Here is a 25736-nt window from a genome sequence, read left to right as displayed (position 1 = left end):
GTGTTACAGTGCAAAGTGTAATCTGACTTATAACACCTTCCAAAAAGCAAATGCTGAGCATCGAGCCAACAGACATCCAGTGCAGCAGAACAGATCTTGACAGTATTAGCCATAAAAGATGTGTACTCACGTCCTTGCCTCAGTGTATCCACTCCATGTCCTGGGTCCTCTCTGGAATGGACCTGTAGGAGGGCAGAAGAGGAGGAGAAGACTGCTGTGCCTGCAGCTGTCGTAGTAATTACTCCAGGATTTTTTTCTGGGGAGGCCATTGGGAAATATAGGAACAATCCCTCTGTTCACAAGGGATTTTGCAGACTAGGCCACTTGCTGTACACTGGAATTAGGATTTGTTATATGTTTTATAAAAGCAATAGTTTTTAATTATGCATAATTCACTGCAGAACAGACACATTCTTAGGCACAGAAAGTGTGAAGGTCAGGAGATAGCCTGAAGCTTAAAAATGTCCATTTTAAAATAAGTTTTTCAAGGAAACAAACCTTCCCTTAACCCATCGTTTAAGTGATTTATTTAGTCTTCATGTAGACCAGAAATTTGGGCAGTATCTAATCTGTCCGCTCATAGAGAAAGTTGTTGTTCATTTACCACCTGACAGAGAGAGCTACCCTGGGGGTTAACTACAGGTTCCGGTACTGTCTGAGGGAGGCGGCAGCAGTTTGTGTTATTTCAGTTTTTATAGTCCTTGCCTGTGTGTTTGCAAAGCTGTTTGAAATTCACTGCTAAGAGCCTGCCCAGCCATGCGACTGGCTATGTCGGTGTTTAGAGCGGTGCGGCTCTCAGTGATACCTCGCAGCAGTCAGTTCCACAGCTTTTCCACCACTTACTGTTTAGAAAAGTATCATTTATTATTATTAGATTTATGACTTTTTCCCATTTCAGTGGAGACACCTTTTCTCCTCGGATGAAGTAAGGTGAACTGATCTACATTTTCTCCCTGCCATTTATTATCCTTTATCCTTTGATCATGCTCGTTCTTAGTCACACTTTTCTGTAAACACTCACAATTTCTCCATCAGTTTATCAATCTTACCACACCTTTTTCTGATGTATCTTTCTTAGATGGGCTACCCAGAAATGAACAAAGTACTCCAGACGAGGCCAAATTATTGGTATATATAACAAGTAAGGTCTTAGCCCCACCGGAGGGGCTGTATATCTAAGGGCTGAGGTTTCTCCCAGTGCTGTCACATTTCCCACATTTTTCTTCCTCCCATTTGTTGTGTATTCAACTTCAGAGTCTTAGACTTAATCTAGAATCCCACTGATGCAGCATCCACTGTTAAACTGCTGTTAGTCCCCAGATTAGGAGTATAGCTATGCGGACAGGATTAGTTCCCTCCCCAAACCACTTTGATGAAAAGGGTCAAATTTTGTCTTGATTCCCAACTGTTATGGAGGTTAGTATCAAATCTTGATGTTAGTTCTGAATAGCTGAAACTGAGAGCAGCAGCACAGACCTCGAAATAGTGCTGTTTGTGTTCACAATGACCTTTAGCTGCAAAATCTGCTAAAATACATTATTTAGTATATGAAAGTAAACAAACAGATGTTTCCACCCCAGTAAATGACTGTCCACAGTGCAGTATGAATATGAGATAAAACAAGTAAGAGTTTTTTTACCGTGTCTGCAGAAGAAATCTGTTGACTTCTGTTTCCTCTCCAGAAACATCTAAGAAATGTTCAGATTGTTGCTGCCTAATAAACACAGTAAATGAAACGTTAATAAATCACCAGCAATTTAACCTGACAATAACATGGATTGACCACATTGATTAAATTGATTATGTTTCATATATTTACAATATGTAGACACAAGCCTAATTTATTTTCTGAAGAGTTCAAGGCAGGTATCACTGGTTTTAAAAAAAAAAGGCAAAACAAAACAATGGAGTAATGTTTGTGGTTGCTATCTGCAATAATCTAATGCTGACAGAGAGCAGTATTTTATTTAGTAATTAACAGTGTAAAGGGGAGAGAAGCTGTCATGTTGGTTCTTAAGCTGGGGAATGTGATGAAAGATGATATCTGCGATCTCATCCTTTCCACTTGTTTAGGATTGTCAGAATGAGAAATGTCAGCATTATGAAAGCTCAGCTCTGCTCTTGATATGATAAAACCCTTCAAAAGCCAGTCTTTCTCTCCCTCTCCCCCTCCTTTCTCCCTCTCCTGCTCGCACTTGCTTTTTTTATTTATCCTGTTTTGTTAGATGGCAGAAATATAATTCTTTTCTTTCTTCCCATTATAAGCCACCATTTTTGTTTTATTATATGTTTCACAACCTCTAATGCCCCACTGAAAATTACCTTGTTAAATGACAGTGTTTCAAAGCCATGAATCCTTTCCTCCATTCCCTCAGAGGTTTGAAACAGTCAACAGACTGTAAAGAATAAATAATAAAAAAGTATTGATTATTTTGATGACTGTGAGATTCAATTAAGTATTAATTTTGCTCTCCAGTGGACCTATCAAGGTATTCAAAAGGGAGGATTCGGCTCAACTAAATGCGTGCTGAGTGCTTCAGCCTTAAATAGGGAGAAAATGTGTTTACCTACAGTATTTGAAGAGGAGTGCATTGATGCACAGAGTCCAATATTTAAGTGCTGTGCAAATTAAGCCCTGGTGACAGTGACATTGTTTTCGGCAATATGAGTATTGACTAAAGAAGTGCATTTGATGACAGCTTAAACTATTTGTATTGATTAACATTTTCATAGATTATCATGTGTCATATCAAATTCACTTTTCAGACATGAATACATTAAAAAACCCATAGGCAAACATCGACCAATGTGAGGACGGGACAGAGGGAACATGCTAGCCAACCTACTTGCTCGCTGGTCACCTGTTCTCTGCATAAGAGCCATTTAGGCATGAACTTTGCAATAAATAGCTGCCAGAGAGAGCAACAAGGTCACTTGTTCTTTTTCTTTTTTTTTTTAGTTTTTTTTTTGCTCTGCTTTCCATGCTGTCACGATTTATGCTTATTAGTTTACAAATGGAATAATTGAGTGTGCTTGGAAATAATGCCTGACCCCCAAATGTCCTCAGTGAGCAGAAGATAAGACAGATTCAAATCATCAAGAAAAAACTTAAATGTATATATGTATGTGTAATGTTTTATGTGGGATATGATGTCGCAAACACAAGAATAATTGCAAACCGTATGTGTAAGTATCTTCCCTAATTTTATCTTTTAGAAAATGTCTTGTGTGGTTTTTATTCTCAAAAGAAAAATGTGTGTTTTTGTGTTTATGGACTTTTGGAGCATAGTATCCCAGAGACAGGAATAGTTAGAAATCTGTCACTCTGTTAAATATATGTAATGAAATGGCTATTTCATGCTGTGTATTTTCATAGATATGATGGAATACTAAAAACTGTGCATTTGATTTTGTTAATGTTGTACAGCTGAGGCTGCTTCTTTAAATCACTCTACGCTCACAGGGTGCTCCTCTTCCATAGCATTGGAGCATATAGGAATTGCTTTTCTTACTATGTTAAGGACAGGGTGAGGTGTAAAAACATACACACACAAAAAGCACATCCCACAATTAAAGCTGTGTTGGTTATGTTGCTTTCATAGAAGTTTTTCTCCAAAGCATCCTGAATCTCTCACATGCTAGTTGAGCTTTAATAGGGTGGGGAGTAATGGAAAACTCATTGGATCTGTAATAGCTCTTCACTTGACTGCAGCCAGCAATAACAGCAGGAGCAGCCAGAGATAAGAGAGAGAGAGAGAGAGAGAGAGAGAGAGGGAGAGAGAGAGAGTGTGTGTATGTATGTGTGTGTGTGTGTAAGAGAGGGAGTGGAAGAGACAGTATACGCACACCAAAGCTGCCACTTTTTTTTCCCCCTCACTCTTTTTTTTCCCCCCCATCCTAGGATCCAATGATAGCTGGACAAGTCAGTAAGCCCTTGCTGTCACTGCGGAGTGAAATGAATGCAGAGTTGAGAGGTGAGGACAAGGCAGCTACTTCAGACAACGAGCTGAATGAGCCCTTGCTTGCGCCTGTGGAATCAAATGACAGCGAGGACACTCCCAGCAAGCTCTTCGGTAAGTCTGTCTAGGTATTTCATTTCACTGCTACCATGTTGTCCGGAAGAGCAATCTCCCCCTGTTCTTTTTTTTTTTTTTTTTTTCCTGTTCGCTCAATTTTCTTGTAAGTAGGAAGGAGTAGCTTGGAGCATGCAAGCGTACAGCCCTCGGCTCCCGTTGCAACTGGTTACCAGAATGACAGCGTCAGTCCTGAAAACTTTTGTTAACAACGAACATATTTTATGCAAGTTGCAGATGTTTTGTCTTTTTTTTTTCAGATTCGTGGACTCTAATATAAAATAATAGAGAGGGGGATCATTTTCAAGTACTTAATTAACATTTATTGCATTAGGTGCTGGTGCGTCTCACGTGCTACCAGCTCTTTGGAGGCTGGATTAAACTGAAAAGTTATAATTTTAAATGGTAAAAATAAAACTGGCTGAAGAGAACCAAAACATGCTCATAGAGAACACTTTGTACTGAATAAACAAAGACTAGCAATGGTAATGCATGTGGAGCTAAGGTTTTTGGAATTAAAATTAGAAATTAAATATTTCTTTTCATCCTCGTGGAGAGAGAAATTACCTTTTCAATTTCTGTTTGTTTTTGAATATTCTAAATTGTGCCAGATAAGTGTAACCTTTCGCAATCAAAACAAAAGCAGCAAGAGTGGCACTCCAACACAGACATCTGTCATTCAAACAGATGACACCCTGTAAGCCAACTCAAGCAACTCTGATCTCTAATCAGAAAAGGGAGCAGAGCTGTGGAGGTGCGTGCTTGAGTGATAGATGTTGATAGATATGTGAGCTGGAGCAGCACAGCATGGTACATAGTGACATTTTGGGTTTAGAGGAACTGCACCCCTGAAGGAGTCCTTTTTAGTCATTTCCATTTTGTGACCTGAGACAAACCTTAATAGAAATGGAGCTTTTCCTTATTTTTCATTATTCTATAGGTGGAAGTTGAAGGGAAAAAGATCTTGTTTAGAGAGAATGCAGCTTTAAGGGAGTGACAGTGAGAGCCCATTTTCTAAGGTTGAAGTTTTGATTTCATAATCTGTAAGGAAATCTGTAGCAGTATTCAGATTTCAGTATTCCAGCTACAGTAACAGCTGCAAGATTTTTTTTTAAAACAAAGGAATACATGCAATTTTATATTAAAATGTTCTTTACCCATTGCTGAAAGATACAGTACAAAATGTTTGACTAAATAACTTCAGTACAGATATGGGAAAATCATAATAATTAAAAATCCTAAAATTTAATTTCTCTATTGCAGTAATGACCATTACTGAATATCACATCCATTTTAAACACCCTCTTAGTAATCATTGTTTCCATGGAAAACATAATTTCCATTAGCAGTTTGAATGTTCAAAAAGCATATAATAATTGTTTTAGCCTATTTCTTCCAGGAAAGAATTAGAATGTGTAAAATTCAGAGGGCTATTAGTTGTGTAGAGTAGTGTAAATATCTTCAGCTCTGTTTATGTTTCATTTGCTCAAATGTTTAGGATGCATCTATTAAGTATAGCAAGGCATATACAAAGCAAAAAATGGGCTCTTAATTTGAGAATAGTGAAAATGTCTGCTGTTTTTAAATCAGGCAAGTCTTCTAATAAAGGGTAGGATATTTTTTTAGCCATTGTCATTTGGGTGTTCTACAGTGGTAGTGAAATATACACAGATACTTTAATCAGAGTTGCTGTGTGTGGTACAGAAATGATGTGCAAGCATATCTTGTCGCTTTCTGGACTGAAAATATAATTTATGTCCCTAAAAGCATTATTGAAAAAGCAACAAATTAATATATTGTGCTGTTTGTATTGGCGAGGGTAAGATGTTTGCTTGCCTGATTCTTATTCTGCTAAAAAGATGTTCCCAAGGAAAAAAAGTAGGAGAAATAGTTCAACTGCCTCAGCATGAACTTATGAACATTTATGAACCATTTATTGAGGTTTTGTTACAATTATGACTGATGCTATTAGCAGCTACTCTTGTCAATTCATTTTAGCAACTTCGAGAACATAAAAATAAATAACAGTGGGCCTATTTTGATAAATTTGAGCATCAAACTGAGCAAATGTAAAGTAAAGATGATTAGCCATTATGTCATGGATAAATCCCTTAAGACAGATTTGCAGTAAAGGCTAAAAATAAATAAGCGTAGTTTTGTTTAAAGCTCTGATACATAAACATAGACCATCACTCTATAGTTGTTTCTCTTTGTTTAATGTTATGAATAGCATGTTAGGAATGCATACTTTGGACTTTTCTTTGCAGTCTCTGAAATTATTGTGAACTTATTGACAGATGTTGGCATAGACAATGACAATTTTCTCCTCCAACTTTCTTTCATGTAGTCAGAGATAAAAATTTTCGCTTTACAATGAAACATTTAATGCATGCTGTGCGAAAAATTTCCCCAAATTTGTTAAGCAGGAGAGGGAGGAGCATTTTAGGAAGTCAAGGAGAGGAGACAGGTCCACAGAGAACAAAGTTGTTCTACATTGATGCTTTCATGTTTTTTGAAAAATTTGTGAAAATCGTGTACTGATTTAGTTGGAATGAATGACCAACGTTTGATGTTAGTGATATTTCACGAGTCTTGTTTTCACACAGATGGACGGAGTTAAATGATGAGATGTGAAGAGCTTTCTTCTCTTTTACTGAACACATTCTGCTTAGCTTTTTTTTGATGGATGAGTTTACTTCTGCAAACACCTGTATTGCTTGCCTGTACCTTTTCCTAAAATCCACCTCCTTATTCTCCTACTTTCTTGGTTTGGTATTTCACTGCATGCCAGAGAAACAGTGGGTATTGATTTTTTATTTTGGTAGCAAATAGCGCATTGTAAAAATGGCAGCTCTTTGGTACCTGATACCAGTGGGGAAAGCGCAGGAGTACAGTTAATTGTACTTGTTTTTGAAAAGGTGCGCTAAACTTTCGTTTCTCTTCTGGGTGCTTTGCTATCAGTGACAAAGCAAATGAATTCTGCAGCATTTTGAGTCTCAGAAATACCAGCATAAGTAGTTTGTGATGATCTGAAATAGCTCCCACCTGAAACGGGCGTACAGGTGTCTGGGAAGATGCACTTTGTCACTGTGGTGCAGTTGTTACCAATGAGTAATGACAGGAGCAGCTGTGAATAAAGGGGCTGTGCTTGCTTGTTGTTTGCCGGCTTTCTTTCTCCTGCCGGTGGTGATTTGATTGGGTTTTTTGTTTAGTTTGTTTTTTTGGTTGTTTGTTTGTTTGTTTGTTTTTTAATTTGTTTCTTTTTGAAAGAGAATTCTGTCCTGTAGTCTGGGGCTCTGTAATCCTCCACTTCTGCTTTTATACCAGTGGACTTTCTGGAATCTGCATATCTGCATGCAAAAGACTTTTGATACTGAAGTCGTATGAAACAAGAAAATAGTAGAAAAAATGGTCGGTAATACTTTCTGAAGTGCAAAATATCGATAAAGGACTTTATCCTGAAACACACCAGCTCAGAAGTACAGTTTTGAAATGTGTAGTTAACACAGCTACAGTGCTTTGGTTGCAGAAATCGCTATTTTGCTGTACAGTATGAGGCAAAGTTGCTTTGCAGGAGATCTTACGGTGTATTATTATTTAATCTTTAAAATATTTGTGAATTAATATCTCCTATTTTAACCATAGGATGTAATTAAGAGACAGAAAAACTGAGTCTGGCGCTTTGCATTCCAGGTGGTGTCGTTTTTGAATCAACTTGTCTTACTCTGCAATATCCTTCAAAATAGTAACCCAGGCCAGATGCCACGGTGCTAGCTAGAGGAAGCTTTTGTTAGTGTTAAGTAGTATTTTCTCTTGATTAAGAACGCTGGGATTTGATCCTAAGGTAATTAATCCTAGTTGCCATTTTATACTATATTTTCAAACAAGTTTAGTATGTGTTATGAAGTATTGCTCTGAAAAACCCTTAGAAGAAGAAGAACCCTTTTCGTGTTTATCTGTGTAATAAACCGCTGAGATTGAAAAGTTGGCGTAGACACCTGGGGCGTGTCGTTTATAAAATTCTCTGTACAGTAAAAATCCCAAGAGTGAAGTGGCTAGTCCAAGCATCAAAAGCCCCTGTGGACTCAGTTTGACTTTCCTGGAGTTAGATCCAGTCCTTAATTAATCCTTTATTGATGGTAATTTGCAGCATAATTAGATGATGCTAAAAAAATGCTGGAAGTGCACTTGCATGTTAAGGTAATTTTCCTGTATTGTAAAAAGTTACTCTTTGAGATTGAGTCTGTAGTTCTTTGCATCAAACTTATCAAAATAAATAAAGCTGTAAGTATATAGTGAGGGCAATACCAAGGCTATAATTGTGGAGCACAAGTGTTTCCTGTTTAATTATTGCTGGACAGAAAAAAAAAAAATTGACTGCTAACCTTTTTTTTTTCTTTTTTTTTTTTTTTTTTTTTTTTTTTTTTTTTTTTTTTTTTTTTTTTTTTTTTTTTTTTTTTTTTTTTTTTTTTTTTTTTTTTTTTTTTTTTTTTTTTTTTTTTTTTTTTTTTTTTTTTTTTTTTTTTTTTTTTTCTTCTTACTTTGCTGGCAAGGTTTTGTTCCAGTGAAATTAAATCTTAGGTTTCCTGGGCTGGATCTGAAGTCTGTGGTTTTCTTTGGTTCATTAGCAGGCTTTTGATCTTTTCCTAATGCTGTGTATGCTTGAAATATGGAGCGGGGCTATGGGAGTTAAATGAATCTGCACACATTTACATAAACAAGGGTTTGTTTTCAAACCCCTGTGTTGGCTTTGGGACTTTATTTTCCTTTCCCATTTTGCTACCCATGTTTCAGAACTGTGTGCATCTTTCTGTACAGCCATCCGTGCTGCAGAGAAACAGGGTAGAAGTTGTTTCTAGCTGATTATGTTTTGTTAGTAGATCCCTTGTATTACTCTGTAAAGAAATATATATATTTCTTTTTTGTTGTTGTTTGCTTGTTTTTAAATTGGAGTTGCCTTGATTAGAATTTATGGCACTCGAATAATTTCAGTTCCAAAGGATAAAGGACTAAATAGTCTTTCACCTCTTGAGACGTGTGTCTCTACAGGTCAAAGCAGAGGTCATTGCCAGGTTGCTGTGAGGAAGCTCACATTATCATCCTTAACAGTGTATCTAGCCTGTGGGGGCCTTCAGACTACGAGCTTTTCTTTCATCAGTGTAGTTAAGAATGGTTCTCAGTGGTTTGGTTATATGCTCAAATTTTAAAGGCCTATAAGAGATCTCAGTCCATCAGGAACACTTTGATAAGGTTTGGTAATTTCAGTGGAGAAAAGCCATGTGTGTTTGTTGCTCTTTGTGCATTAGAAAGCTCACTGTACTGACAGTGAAGTTCATGGCCCGAGTGGTCTCTGTATTAAAATCAGAGCCTTTTTTTAGATGTAGCAAACTTCTGAAATATGTTCAATCTGCATATAATTTTATTCAGTAATGTGCACAGTGCAGATGCTTTGTTGTGGGGCACTTTAAGTTATCCATGTCGTAGGACTGATTCTGCTAGTGCTTGAATGTGTGATATTTTATTAAAGCAAGTAATCTGTGGATTAGGAACGCTATTTCATTACAAAGACTGTTCCAGTGAGAAATATTAATGGGTGGCATGTTTACAGAACTGGGTCATCACACAGGCTTTTAAACCTTTTTTTCTAAAATGTAGTAGTGTCTTGTTCAAATAACGAATAAGTTCTCAAAGAACCTGGAGATCTGGCTATGTGACTGATTGTTATTTCCGAAGGATATATTTGACACGAACATTTTTAAATATGTATTTGCAAACAGTTAGGGACTTGAATAACTACTCTGAATAATGTTATTGTCTGGTTTCTTGGCAGAGTTCTCACTCTGTCAGTGGGACATACACTTGTGAATGGGGAGTAAATGCCCATTTAAGCCTAAAAAAAGCACTATGCAATGGTAAGACAGAAAATCCATCCTCAGCTCAGCGTTCCTGCTGTGCTTAGGTATTGCAGGTATCTCGGGCAGTGGTGATGCTAGCACATACATTTCGACTCTGAGGAGACTGGAGCCTTAGCTCCTTAACATTTGATGAAAGCAATATTGGGCTGATGAAGGGCAAATGTTGCAGCCCCGCTTTTAAATTCCCTCGCCTGTATGGAAATAAAGAAGTCTCTTGTTGCTGTCCCTGAATTGTGACAAAGACAGCCTATTTTAAAAGAAATCAAACAAACAACAAAAGATATTTTGAGTAGAGAGAAAGCTGATTGTGTTTACTTTTTTGGGTTTTAATTCTATTTGTTCTCCTGAATTTCAAATTACTTCTTTGCTAAAGTATATGTTATGTGTTTCTTAAATGGCTTGAAGTCTGATTTTCTGTATTTGTACTCAGAATAACATTAGAGAATGAGGGGAAAAAAGAATTAAATCCCAGTATGTAGTTGGTATGACTGAATGACAAATGGTTCATTTTTAATTAGTTAATCTTTCTTCTCCCTGTCTTTGAAGTTATAAAAATAACAACAAACTTGTTTAAAAGCAACATAAATGGCTGGCTGTTTCAAAGGAGACTTGCTGGCTACCAGACAGTAAACAGGTAATTTGTGAAAGAACTGTTACATTCTTTGATTGAGATCCTCGCCGGTTTGTGTTTTGAGATTAATAATAGATCAGACACTTGCACATTAAAAAGGAAGCAAACATAGAAAAGAGAAGGAAGGAGAAAAGGATGTTTCTATTGGACTATAAATGATTAGGCAAGTTCTCCATGGAAATTTGCGGGTGAGGCAGATGGGGCCGAAGTTCCCTTTGACCAAATGTGCACATGGCACCACTTAACACCTCTCTTGATTTCCCTATGCTAAACAAAGAGGTAGCAAGTGCTCTTACCAAACTGGCCCCGTCAGGGGGCAATCTGGATAAAAATTCCTGCTGTCAGGTTAATAAATTTTTTAAAAATATCCAAAGGCAGAGGTAGCTGTAGGAAGCTCATAGTAACAGTGGCCATTCTCCTGTGGATCATTTTTCTCTTTAAGATCCTGTGTAGTACTTGGTTTTCCTTGTTGTGTTGTCTTCCTAGGTTTTGCTCCTTCTGTCGTTTGTAGGTTCTTCTTTCCTTTAATTCTTTTTCCTTGTGAAACTGTTTCTTCTGTTGCATCCATTACCTGTGGTCCCTACTTTTAGGCAGAGGTGGTCAAAGAATGGGAAGATCAGCTTTATATTTTTTTAGACTTTGATTTAATAGCATGTTCATTATATCAATGTTTGTTCCACTAATGGTTTATTTTCTGACTTTTTATATGATTACCTCTAGTACTACCATTAGTACTATGAAAATAACATTATCTAGTTACAAAATAAATTCTGACAAGCTCAGAGGTAGAAGTTACATTCAAATGATGAAATGAGAAAACTCATGCTAAACAGGGACAAAACCAGAATAAAATGAAATGTGTCGTACTTTGCATGTTTCACCACGAATATTATTTTTTCATCTAAATGGTTTGATATTTTTTTAACATAAAGTCTTCCTTTTCTCTTTTTCCACCTTTTTCCCCCCTCTTCTTTATAAAAATAACAATCAATATCAGTATGAAACAAAGGAAGATTTGTATTGTGACATGTCCTGCTTTATGTTGTGATACTGCTTTGATGCTCTCAGAAGCAGGACTAAGCCCTTTTATTTTGAAAGCAGAGGTCATCTAGAGAAGAATAGTACCTCATCCTGTCTGGCTAAGTAGAGCCTGCTGTTTCCAGAGAGACTGAAATTGGGTTTGTTCTCTAGAATTCAGGGATATCTGTATCTACCAAATCAATAGACAATGCACACCCCTGTCACTCTGAAGCATGTTTTTTAACATTAGACTGCTGCTTGTCTATGCCTAAAAGTTGTTTGGATTTTTGTTTTTATTTTAGAATATACAAGAAGAGTTCTTGGGAGAGTGGGAATTTTGTTTTTCTTCTCAGATGTCCTATATTTTTTTTTCAGAAAGGTAAACCATCATTTTAATTTCTGAACAGTTTGAAGTTGTCTTAAGAAAAATGTTACATTTCATAATAATCACACTACTTGAAAGTGATTACGAAAATTATATATAATATATGTTTAATATATATGAATTACCATCCAGTGTGATTGAAATATGACATACCTTATTTTAATGCAATAAAAAAATTCAGAGTCCTAAAACAATTCCGCATTACACCGAATCTTCAAATGTTACACAAATAAGAAGTAAAGACTATTTTTGTATTAGGAACAGCATTTGCTACAGCAATCTATAACTAGATTAGTCCTTTGAAAACTAGCATGGAGTTTATACAACTGAACCAGTACTAGCTTTTCTAATAGTATAATACTATAATACTACATCTCCTATGATGCAGTCCCACGTTTTAATATCTTGGTTTTAAGTTGTTGAATAAAGAATTTCTGGCAGTCAGTTGCCTTCTAGCAGAAGATAAAGGAAGTCTTCTCTCAGAGCGCGCTGGACACACTACCTAGCCTGTTATTCTTACCACAAACACCAAAGCTTGTAAAGCAGGTCAGTAAAAATGAAAGTGCCACCTTTTCTGCCTGCCCTTCTCCTTCCTTACACCTGGTTTTGGAGCCGTTCCCTTGGTGTGTGCACACAGCTGGAAACACATCCAGCTGGGCACGGGCAGTTGTTGTACAGGTCTACTTTAAATGCATTTTACCCTGCCAAGGTCTTCTTTAGGTTTCCATGCTTTGTTTGAAGCTTAGTGTTTGGGGAAGTTTGTTCCTTGAAGAGGATGATCTAAAACCTCTGTTTAATCAAGAAGCCAGAATTGTTTTTCATTTAATATACCTTAAGGCATACTTTAATATATTGTACTATTAAGTATGTGTAATTATTTCTTGAGATAACACAGTATTAACTCAAAAGGAAGAAAAATCATTTGAGTTCAGTCTAATCTCTTGAGCAAATACTATATGGGGCAGTTTTTGCATTTTCTTTTGCATACAATTAGGATTTATTCACACAGTGCAGAGATGTCATGTTTGCTCAGTGCTTTGAATAAACATGAGGCCAGATTCTGACAGGTCTCAGCTGACTGTCCATCACATATGCAGCAAGACTATGGCTTTCAACGGGGCATTCATCCTATCAGTACTTGCAAGCCAGTTCGTGGCCTCCACCTCTCTCACATAGCCACTGCTCTACAGCCCCTCGTGTTCTGGAGCTAAAATCAGCCAAGCAAACATACTGACAGCAAGGAGCAACCACTCTGTAATTATACTGCCTTTATATTTAACAAACAATGAATTATTGAACCGGTCCTGGGGTTCCTGTGGGTTTCTGTTAGGCCATGAAGGTTTGCATGTGCATTGCAAAGGCTCCACCTCCTGTGTTGAAACATAAGTAAAGGTTCCATAAAGGCAGAGAAGTTTTTAGGTAGCGCGGATTAAAATAATTTAAAAAAAAGTAATTAGGGAACATAAATGGTAGTTAATACTAAAATAAAACCGTAACTAGAGAAATCAACAGTGGTTGAAGGGAGGGGAAGGAAATTAGATAGATATTTATGAGATGAATGGTGATTGTAAATGTACAGGATTGATATTTCTCCTCCTTTCTTATGCTTCCTTGCCCAAAATCGTAAATATTTGGGACTGCAAGTCACAAATCTGTCTGAAGGAGAAATGGAATTTACAGCTAAAAGAAAACAGAAAATGAAAATAATCTTAAAATATTTTTTTCTACTAATTGAATATACTTTACTCTCATAATCACAGTAAATTTAGTGATAATATCCAGCAAGAAAAGCATCTGCAGAAGTTGCTGGAGTTGATGGGATTCTTTTTTTTTTTCTTTTACTGTTATGAAGAGTGTGTAGGAGACCCTTGTGTGGCTCTGTTGCTGGGATTTGATGCATTGCCTTCGGAGTCTCCTCATTTTAACTGTGTGGATACAGCACAGTGAACCTTCTCATAACGTTTGCTGACAAGAAAAAAAATCTTTCAATCAGCTGGCCCTGCTCACCCCCCCTTCCCCAGCCCCCACACCTCCTTGCTTTTGTGAGGCATTGACTAGAAGAGGGACCAGATGATGCAAAGGTTTACTCAGATGAGATGTGCTAGTTCAGTGAGCAGCTTTGGATATGTGGGACTGCGGTTTGTGACCATGGACCTCAAAGAGGTTGAGTTTGGGGGTTAAGCCTTCCTCCTACTGCTGTTATCTCACTGGTGTACAATTATGCTGGTGTATTCTGAATAGCACTTTACAAATTTACAGACCCCTGCCTGTTGTAAAGACTGGTGTGTTGAATACAGGGTGCATCCTCCCAGTAGTGGCAGTAGGGCTCTAGCCTCTGATCAGGTTTTTGGTTATTTATTTTTGATAACACATTCTTCTGGTTTTGTATTCTCTTCTCTATGGGTTCATATAACTGCTGTATTTCAAACAGCTTAAAACAGCTTTAAAAGAATAAAAATGGGTTCCCTAAAAGACAGCTTACTGCTGACTGTTTTATTTTGTTTATATCTGATATTTCTTACGGTATTCAGATGGTTGTAATAGACTAGCACAAGAGCTGCATGTCTTGTCATCTGCACTATATCAATACGTTTTTATAATGATACAATAACCTGAACCCTGTAACAGTTTATGATCCATTTGAGAATTCTTATGGATTCTCAGAGTGACGGAGGCCTGAAAAAAGAACTTGACTGCTTTCGCAAAACTGGTGCTGTGACAGGAAAAACTAGTGTGCCTGTGATTTAGTTGCTAAGGAATCATATTGATCTGGTTCGTCATTAAACTTTTAAGTTTAAGAAAAAAGAAAGAAAAAAGTCGAGCTGGTTGAAGGTGGAAAAAACAGTGATGTGATTGTGAGGGTCTGCAGTACAGGTAAACTGTGGCATGCTACTACTGATATTGATTTGTTATGATTAATAAATATGATTTTATGCATTACCTGTGTACTGTATCTATAATAGTGCTCTTTTTTTAGAGTGGAAGAAAATTGCTTCTTGCTCTTTATTTTTCATTGACTATTTTTAGTCAATGATAAAATAAAGAACTTTAACAGCAGTCTGCAGACAGGAAAGACAGGACTTTAAAACATAACCGTAGTAGTAATGAATAATCACACCGTGAACTACACATACACAGCCATCTTAACATTTGTAATGGTGCTAATTTCCTAGTGCTTTTTAAAATATGCTTCCACATGAGCTCTCAAAAGCCATAAAAGCTTGGCATGTAAAGTAAATTGTTTGTCACTTGCTGACGACCTGCCATATTTATTGTCAGGAGAAATGGACATTAGTTGGAAAAGCAGTTGTTAAAGGCCAAACAATTTTTAAAGATGGCAAAGATGTGCAAGGGCTTTCCTTTTTCTAACAATGAGCCACCCCTTCAGACATCAAAAGACAAGATAATAAGACACTTCAAGCACAATTCAAGATTATATTCAACATCTAAAGGCTCATCTCCTGTCAGTTTGCATTTACTCTCCCAGGGATGTGATGCTTCTATCATCATTCTGTCAAGAGGAGTCTGGCAGAAACGATGAGGGCCCCTCATTTCACACACTTAGTGTTTTTTATCAAATAGCCCATGCTCATTCTGATTCAGCCAAAATGGAGGGATAATTTGAAGAAGGTCATGCAGAAGTACAAAAATCTTGTGCTGATTTGTGTGATTAGAAGGCATTAAAATTGCATGTTTGTGTTAGTTCTGAGATGTTTTGTCAGTTTATTTAGTAATACAGTGTTGAAGTATTAAAAATATTTTTTAAAGCAAAAAGGAAGTTTACCTAAAACAACACACATTCTGTTATTTAGCAAATATTTTGAACAGTGAGCTATTTTAAATGGCATTGTTTTAGTATAACCTCAAAAGGCATTTCCCTCCCCTTTCCTCTTTGAGAGTGGAATATTTGAGAGCTCCAAGGTAAAACCTTGGCCCCCTCAGATGTGTAAGGATTTCACTCACTGGTCATTTCATTCTTGGAAGTTTTATTTGTGTAAAGATTAGGATGCTAAATTCAGCATATCAATATAAAGGGAGTAATTTTAACACCTGAATCTCGCCACCTCATGTGGCATAATACGCTTCTTTTTGTTAACAGGGAATGGGAGGATCTAACAGAGTAAAGGAAAGATGGGGGTAAAACTGTTTTCCTCATTTTGGAATTCTTGGATTTAACCAATAAAAATAAATAAAAAAAAACCTACATAGTGTTGTCATGTATCTTGCACATGAAACTAGTTCCAGTTTAAAAACCATATATGGGCCATGTAACATGGAGGAGCCAGACATCTCCATCTCCCATGGAAACCAATAGGATGTGAGGCTATTTAACACCCCTTAAAAAGGACCCACTGCTGAGGGACTCAGCTGCAGCTGCTCTGAATTTTGAATCAGGAATTTATCAGCTGTGATAGGAAGGAACTGTGAGGAAACGTGCACTTGGCCTTGTGGAAAAAAAAAACCCTGGCTCTGTGTTTTGCCTTTGCACAACACCGGGGGAAAGAAGGTAACCTGCAATCATGGTGCATTCCAAGGGGTTTCACTGGACAAGAAACCGCCAGGGAATTGGGAAGCTGTGAACAAATTGTCAAAAAGACAGATGGAATTGCTGACTGACCTACTGGTAAGAAACACTAACAACTTCCACCTCAGTGGTATGGTGTTTATGCTGCAGTGCAGAGTGACTTCTCTAAGGAATTTGCTCTCCTTCACATGTAAATGCCTTTGTGTATATAATGTATCAGTGGAGTGTGCAGTATTTTTAGGGAAATTATAAGGTGTATTTAAACAGCTGCATATGTTTAAACTGCCTGACTGTTTTGCCCAGACTAAACAGTGGTTTTTTCTCTCACTGAAAATGCTTTCCTGCTTTATTAATATAGTTTGTATCTATATTCAGAAATTTGTATCCTTTCTCCTGAATTATTCCAGAGGAGAACTTACAGCTGTCTCTGCATCAGTGGCACTGTCTGTGCATCCCCTTCTGTTCTGCTCCACACTGTCTGCTAGAAAACCAGCATTCTCTGAGGCTGAGCAGGGAGACAGGGAGATTACTTTGAGGATGTTTATTTTCAAAAAATTAGGAGTGGCTAAAGTTGAAGTGCAAATATGACTAAAAGGCAGCATGAATATAGTTGTGCAAGAACCATAGTACCACCAGAGAGAGCAAGAGGCCACTCTGAAAGGTTTGTATTCTGCACAGTTTGGTTTCCAATAGGACAGGATTTATTTGAGAAGTTTTCACCTCCTCTGTGGGCCGGCTCAGACCTGTTTCATTATCATGTCTTTTCAGTGGAAACAGAAGAGCTCATAGCAACGCTGGCTGATACTTAATGTGTCTATCACTATCTTAGTGAAGCTGTTCCCTGGTATTTATTTTCATTAAAGATCAGATTCTCAAATGCTGTAGTAAATGGGGAAGGGAGAGAAGAGTGACTGCAAAGTTACAAGACCCTTACTATGAATTCAGCTATGCTTGAATCTGTCGTAGGTAGGTTGCTTGTCTCTCTTCCTTACTCTGTCCTTTCCTTGGTGCTCCAGGAGTTTCCTTTCCCGTGCCTGGGAATGCTCTCCTGGCAACCCTCTCCTCAGGCATGAATGTGCAGAAAACAAACACTAATAACAAGTGCTTCGAGGGTTTGTAAACTGTTTTCCATCTGCTCTCAGCTCCCAAACTGTGGAAGGTGTAGGGATACATGCAGGGAAGCTAATGCAGATGCTCAGTACCAGGGAGAGCACCAAGCATGCCCACACTGAACAGAAACCTCTTCATTTAAAAAGTATTTAAACTGTAGCTATTGTGCAGTCCATTGGAAACATTCACAGTAGGATCCAGGAAATGAAAATGAATTCCCATAAATGAAGATAGAGGAGCCACTGTTTTTAAGGCATTATGGATGTGTTTTATCTTTCCACCTATCCTCTTATAAGGAAAGGGGATAGCAAGTAGCTTCTGCTGAAGTAATTACATTGATTTGCTCTGTGCTGTGCACCCAACTGCTCTCTGTACCACTGTCTCAGCTGTTCTGGCAAGAATTACCTGGTGCTTTAGAGAAAGTCTCATTGGGATAGAAAGTTCACATGTAAAGTTGTGAGAAGGAGGGCTGCAGTTGGTGTGTGTGTAAGCATAGCGTTTCTAAAGTGTAATTATTACAAGCTGAAACCTTGTTAAACACAAAATCAAACTGAAAAATCCGGAGTGGAAAACTTGCCATAAGGCTGTGCGTTTTCAACATACGTGGAAGCTCTTTCCCCCAAAGCCTGCACGTATATGCAAAGAGAGCGGGAGGAGCATGCACTTATGTAAAGCAAGTGCCTATTGAAGCTCTTGCACAATGACACTCTGAGTAATTCTGTATGCTTCGGGGTTAGTGCTTGCATGAGTTGGCTGTGCATTGTTTTCATGGGTAAGTGAAAGTGAATAAGCATGCATAAATGTGTTTCTGAAGATACAATTCAACCTTTTTGTGTTACCGTTCAGCTGTTTTTCTTTTTAAACTGTGTCTTTGGCTGTGGTGTTTTCTCTTAGAAAATTCCTGCCCAACAAACAGCTCATTAAATCATTGATAAGATTCTGTTAAACAAACACTGGATAACACAAGGTATCAGTCCCTGACAAGCACATGCACCAAATGTTGCACTTACCCAGTTTTCTGAATGCTTTTGTGGATTTTCTTTTGAAGTGGAGCTGTTGTTCAGGGCTAGAAGAATTATAAGAATTATAGAATTATTGAATGAGCTACTAAATAAATAATGAAACCTGTAGCTATGAAATAAAATTTTTGCAATTTTAAAAATCATTACCATATTTCTTAAGTATATTTCACTTTCTCCCTGAAAAAGGTTTTCTCAAGCCCTTCCCTCAGAGGCAGGATCACACAGTAGCAAGCTGAAAAACAAATGGGAGCTATTTTTGCAAATCCTTCTTTCATTGCATCCTTTGGTTACTAGAAGTCAGGCTCTGACACCAGAATTCAAACTATAAAGCCCTGAAGAACGCATGTACTGAACTGTTCAGTTTTGCTGACAAAGCTTAACAGCTCCATGTGCTGATACTGGCCAGGTTCAATAGCAGGTGTCAGATTTTGTTCTCTCACTTGTACTTCGCAAACTGTGGAATTGCGTAGTAATATTGCATTTCTACTATATTCTTTTGTGTGTGGGAAGACATGTCATGATTTCTAGAGGATGGGAAAGGTGTTTTTTTGTGGTGGCCCGTCCGTGTTGGGTATGTTCAGTGTGATAGAGCCAGCGGGTTTGAGGTGTGTAATCCAATACAGAAGTGACTTCAGAGAGCATCCCTTAAGTGTTTCACAATATGTTAAAAGAAAGCCAGTTAGAAGTAAGTAAAAACAATGACACAGTGTAGAGCTTTAAAAAGTCAGTCTGTAAGAAGTAAAGGCTGAAGAAGTAGCTAGAATTGGTCAGCCAAAACAATTTTTTTTCAACATGGTTACAACTGTTTCTCTGCCTGTTTTTGAACAGAGAGTCTTTTTGGTTCCAATATGAATTAGAGCGAGACATGTTAAAACCTAGAGACTGGCCATCTCTCACCTGCAGTGAAGCTCAGGTGCTGGTATAAAATATTGGGATAATGGAACTTGTGGTATTTTGAATGTAGGTATTTCTCAAGTCAGCTGTAGGGAGGAGGGAGTTTTATTAGCTGTCTGTTTTATTCCTTTAATTGCAAAATAAATTGTGTATAAAGGCAAAGTCAGCAAAGACTGGCTATTTGACAGTTGTCCAGAAAGACAAATTGGTTAAACTACTTGGTATGTCATAAAATACATAGAATTTGTAGGAAGATCTGTTCCAACACTGGAAAAGTGTTCAGTAGTATTTCTTATTCATTTGCTGTGATACTGATTCTGAAATAACTTTGCAATCTTTCCAGTGAAACTTGCCTTTTCTTAGAGAGAATTGTCATATAAGTTCATATAAGAGCCAAATCTACTTGTTTAATGAGAGGTGACAAATGACTGTGGATTCAGATAGAACATATGTGTCTTCCTGATGGAAAATATAACTTACAAACGTTGTGCTTCTAAAACAATCAGTAGTCATTTAGAAATGATTTTTGTAGGTAATTTTGCTGTCCAAAGAGGGGATTTCTGTGATGCACATCAGCTGCTGCCAGTGGGGCATATTTTGACCACAAGAAGTGTAGTGGTTTGCATGAACTGAGCTTCTTTAATATGATTTATTTTTCTATAATGTAATTGTGGTTGAAATAATGTTCATGCATTTTAGACAAAGCAGAGGTCAAAACTCACTATCAAAATGACTTGATTGTCGTACCAATACCATGCTGCATTACTTACAATTTTCAAATAGAATCTTAAGCAATAAAATAAAACCTGAGCAATATGAAATGTTAAAACACTTGCATCTCAATTTGCTTAGTTGCAGTTCATGGAAAATCCTACTCCAGGCTGTGTGATGGGGACACAATGCCTGTAAGTTGATGGAGAGGAGTTTTGCTGTAAGGATGTGATGAACTGTCAAGGGAAATTAAGGGAGGCTTGCCTAGCACTGTGGCAATATGTAATGACCCCATGAGAAGTGTTGTGATAATCCTTCCTGGCCCTGATCTGGGCACCAAGCAACACCTTCTGATATTCTGGGATGACAGAGCAAGATGCACGAGGTGACTGAATGAAACCCACACAAGGATTTGGCATATCTGAAGCCTGTGTGTCTGGTTAAGCACAGAGGCTGCACAGCTGAGAAAGTATTTACTACTTTTAAGGCCCTGCTGTTCTGTGGGGTGTGATCCTTCTCTCTTGGGGAGGACTGGGATGGAGAGGATTCCAATGAAAACTTGTGGGGTGATATTCCTCTCTACTGTTCACTCATTTACCTATATAGGATAGAATTAGCTCCTATTGCTAGAAGGAATATTTATTTGTAATAATTTATTGAGGATCATCTGTATCTGGCCTGTATTCCTGTGGCACAGGACCTGATTTCTACCTAACCTAATTAAGGACATTTACACCCAAACTCAGTACATGTAAAATGCTATCTTGGCAGGATGGGAATGTGTTGTGCCTACTTAACACAGATCTACCCATGGTGCAATGCAGGAAAGACTTTTCTACTTTGGGATTATGTTTTTATCTCAAATGCAGCAGAGCAATAGAAACCCCATAAACCCATTTATTTTTTATAATCGTGTATTTCTGTACGTCACATTTCTGTAAGTTTTAGCTGACAACCCCTACCCTTTATTGACCTGTTTTGTAAGATTTTTGTAAACTAGCTAATAAACCTTTGCTCTTGTTGCTCTTAAGTTAAATACAGTTCATTACATTTACAGCTGAAATAAAAGCTATGGCTTAGTTTTTAAAAATTAGTTAATTAAAAATTGTTCAAAATATCTTAACGATAAACACTTTGATATTTGTTCACAAATATACTTTCGTGTTACATCGTACTCAACACAGAACATTTTCTCTGATTCATCCTCAGAATCACCTTTTAAAGCATGTATTTCTAAGTCTGGATTTAACTTATGTGCTTTAAGAAGTGTCTGTTGCATGCTCCCATAACTAAGAGATAAAAAGCACATGTTGTGACAGTAGCTCGGTCTGTAAGATCGATATTGGAGTTGAGGGCAGTGGCGGCTGCTTGGGAAAGTACTGAGTGCAGTCGATGCAGTTATCCTACTTTGTTTGTTGTCTCTGGAACCGAAGATGGCAATTGAGATGCTGGGAGTTGGACTTGGTGAGCATTCTAAGTCTTTTTGTTAGCCCAGACAATGGTGGGACTGCTGTTGATGGTCAGCCCACTGTGGGTGTCAGTGAAAGGGTCTGTTCACCAGTTGTTGGGTATCTGTTGGATGAGAAGAGCCTCTCCTCTGAAAGAACGATCTCATGCTTGGAATAAGGGTATGCGATGCCTATGATGGTGGGAAGGTTGGTTGAAGTGTGCAACAGCGGAGTACAGCTGTTAGTTCAGTATGGAGATGAGTTTTAGGCTTACTGCTGAAATCTGCTGCTGCAGACAGGTTAGGAAGGACAGTTTGTGAAGACTGGAGATCTGTCTCATGACTGTGTTCAGTGTCCATCCCCCTGTCAGGGAGCCATCAGGCTTGCTGTTCCCTAAGAGAAGGTGAGTCAGAAGTGGAAGGTGACCCCCACTGATGGGGAGAGGGTACAGTGGGGTTTGAAACCAAATCCAAGGTCTATCCAGGGAGCTCAGGTGGGAGCACATGGAAGTGGGGTCAAAGACAGGACTAGAGACAAACCTACAACATACGTAATGAGAGTCTGGCTGAGGAGAAAAGCTACCTGTACAATGTGATCCAAGGTTCATCTGGAGTCAGGGCACGAGACAGGGCTGGAGGCTGGTGTGACTGGAATGTGACTTCAGCAAGGGTTGAATGCTAAGGACAACCTGTCCTACGGGCAGGGCAGGTAGGAGGAGGCTCCACAGCATCAGATTTGGGATCTTAAGATCTGTTGGTGCTCTCATGGCCTTAACCATTTTCCCATTGGCAGCTAGTGCTGAATTTTGAAGTGTCTTTGTAATTCAGCAAAAAGCTACTAAACAGGAGCCCTGTAATGAGGTGAATGTGGTATAGGCAGATAAGACACCAGTACAGCAGGTTTTATTGCTCTGCTCAGACCAGTGGTGCTCAGCAGTGTGAAGTTTATTCCAGCCAGGGATGATATTATTTCCACAATTCGTGTGACCAAGATTTAGGGGAAGATGCTCTGTGAACTTTTCTATACTGGTTGATTCTATCAAATTTCATGTGTGGAAGGGTTTTTTCCCCCCACAGTCTCAAGCAGTGGGGAAAAACATCTTCTCAGATCTTCCTTTCTCAGCCTTATGAGCCTGTGAAGACTTGATTACACTGTCTGTGCTGAGACCTTATAGAAATTGGGACTTATAGATGTAAATGAAGGCTTCTTAGCTTCTGTAATTAGCAGGTTTTTATCCTAGCAAATCTTTCTAATATTTATTTTCAATTAAATAAGAATGAGCTGTGGACAAGGAAAACACCTTTCCTCCCAAAATTTAATGATGATCTTCATTCTCTGTGAGTTCTCCTTGGAGCTTTTTGGAAGGCCCTTCAAGCTTATCTCAGAAGAAAATTTTCAATATACAGCTTTCAAACACAGGACCAACTCTCCAAGGATCTCTGCTGGTGGTGGCTGTGGAACAACACCACACTGCTACTTTTGATTATTTCCTCTGTGCATTAAACCCAGGTTGTCTTTTATAGCTATTGTCCTTTTAACTAAAGTAGTTAGGGAAACATGTGCCATTTGTAGCATGTACGGGTTGATACTGCTCCGGTGACTAGTGGTGCCTGTCAAAGGAATGAATTTTATGCCTGAGGAATATTAATGTGAGGTGCTCATGCATAAAAAAAGAAGTTAGCTGAAATTTGCATAACACTTCCTGCACCTGCTTGAATGAACTGTTAGATTATTGTACCAGCCTGCCCCAGTTCAAACACTTCAGCTTCTGCCATTCTCAATGGATTAGTAAAAATAATTGTGTGGTTTGACAGAGGAATTTATATTGTGTTTGAGAGTCTTTGAGCAAACACTAGAGAGTGAAAAATACATTATAGACCTGGTGAGCCGTGCTGCAGGAAATGTAAACTAAAGCAGTGATATATTTTTAGTTGTTTCCCTTTTACTACTTGTGAAAGACCTCCCATTTTAATCAATTTTGAATGAATAAGATCTGTGGTATAAGCTGATGAGTGAAATTTATTAAACTGTAACTATCATACAATATTTACAGAAGAATAAGGGAAATTATTACATTTTCCAGGGGTGAAGTTAAATTTGATCTCTGAGGACTTGCCCAAAAGCCAGCTTCTGACTCAAACACTTATGTTTTAAAGAAGAGTGTACTGTTTTCCTTGTGCATGTCTTTACGTGGCTCCTCTCACTTTGTGATGAGAGAGAGAATTTGACTTTATTTATTAAGATGGAGACAGTAAAGTATTCTAATCTCCTCAAGTACTTATCTCCTTGGGCTCCTTCCTCTGGATTAAGAATGCAGTAGGTATTGATATTGTAGATGTTGACTGTTAGATTCCTACAGCTGCACTAACTGTAATAGGAGTTGAAACAGTTACTATATACACTCAAGGGTCATATGGAAAAGAGAACAGAATGAGATGGTGAGGATAAATACTTAATGTACTCTAGGGTTTTTATATTTAAGAAAAGAGAAAAAAAAAAGTGTCACAGAGCTTGGAGGTCAAATCCAGGTACTCAGAAGACAATAACAGAGAAAACAGACTTGTGGTTAAAAGTGCAGCTGTAAAGTTACTAGCTGAGGTTATCACAGAATCACAGAATGGGAGAGGTTGGAAGGAACCACAGTGGGTCATCTGGTCCAACCTTCCTACTGAACCCTGGTCATCCTAGTACAGGATCATCCATTGTACAGGATTTTGTCCACAAACATCTCTAGTGAGGAAGACTCCACAACCTCTCTGGGCAGTCTTTTCCAGTGCTCAGTCACTCTCATGGTAAAGTACTTCAGGTGAAAGTTCTGGTGGAATCTCCTTGTATCAGTCTCTGAATGTTGCTTCTTGTCCTGTTGCTTGGCACCATCAAGAAGAGCCTGGCTACAACCTCTTAATGCCCTTCTTTCAGGTACTTGTGTACACTGATAAGGTCCCCCCTCAGTTGTCTCTTCTCAAGGCTGAACGGGCCCAGTTCCCTCAGCCTTTCCTCATAAGAAAGATGCTTCAGTCCTTTGATCATCTTCATTGTCATCCGTTCGACTGACTGCAGGAGCTCCGTGTGCCGAGGAGCTCATAACTGGACACAGCACTCCAGATGTGGCATCACTAGGGCTGAGAAGAGGGGCAGGATTACCTCCCTTGACCTGCTGGCAATGCTCTTCCTAAGGCACCCCAGGGTACCATTGGCCTTCTTGGCCACAAGGCCACAGTGCTTGATGGTGAGCAGCTTGTTGTCCACCAGGAACCCCAGGTTCTTCTCCGCAGGGCTGCTTTCCAGCAGGTCATGAGTGGACTCGCTATGGTGGGTCTCCTCTCCATTTAGTGATGGGCCCACACTATCTTTTATTTTCCTATTGTTATTGATATATTTGAAGAAGACCCTGTAGTCCTTTACATTCAGATTTAATTCTAAAGGGGCTTTGACCTTCCTTGTGTCATTTCTACTTACTCTGACAACCTCTCTATATTCATTCCAAGTGACTTGACCCTGCTTCCACCTCCTGTGTATTTTCTGCTTGTGCTTGAGTAATGACAGGAGTTCTTTATTCATATGCACAGATCTTTTGCCCCCTTTGCCCAATTTCTTGCTCACTGGGATGCATCATTCTTGAGCCTGGAGGAAGTAATCCTTGAATATCAACCAGCTCTCTTGGGCTCTTCTTCCCTCAGGACTTATTCCCGTGGGATTCTTCCAAGAAGATCCCTAAAGAAACTAAAAGTAACTTTCCTGAAGTCTATGGTTACAATCTTATTAGCTGCCTTAATTCATGCTTGCCTGATACTGAATTCCATGGTGTCATGGTCACTACAGCCAAGGCTACCTCTAATCTTCATGTCTCCAGCAAGAGACATGTTTGCCAGTTTGCCAGTGAAGCAGCACACCATTCCTTGTGGGATCTTCCAAACCTGTGTCAGAAAGCTGTCATCAACTTCCAGTGCAAGAACCAGTGCCTGTAACTTTGAGGCTGCTTCAAATTGCCTGTAGGCCTCA

At 38.4% G+C, this 25736-nt stretch overlaps 1 protein-coding gene across 1 annotated transcript in view; it reads left to right on the top strand.

Moving 5' to 3' along the window:
• POU6F2 (POU class 6 homeobox 2) overlaps positions 1 to 25736 on the top strand; it is a 294805-nt gene that overhangs the window by 48257 nt on the left and 220812 nt on the right. The window contains exon 2 of the mRNA XM_027900608.1: positions 3902 to 4073. Within this exon, the coding sequence (XP_027756409.1) occupies positions 3902 to 4073 (172 nt within the window). The remainder of the gene's footprint in view (positions 1 to 3901; positions 4074 to 25736) is intronic.

Source organism: Empidonax traillii, unplaced genomic scaffold (assembly GCF_003031625.1).
Source record: "Empidonax traillii isolate 1590-97213 ecotype Southwest subspecies unplaced genomic scaffold, ASM303162v1 scaffold741:size898883, whole genome shotgun sequence".
In the NCBI taxonomy this organism is placed as follows: Eukaryota; Metazoa; Chordata; class Aves; order Passeriformes; family Tyrannidae; genus Empidonax; species Empidonax traillii.
This window is presented reverse-complemented; position numbering and strand designations above follow the sequence as displayed.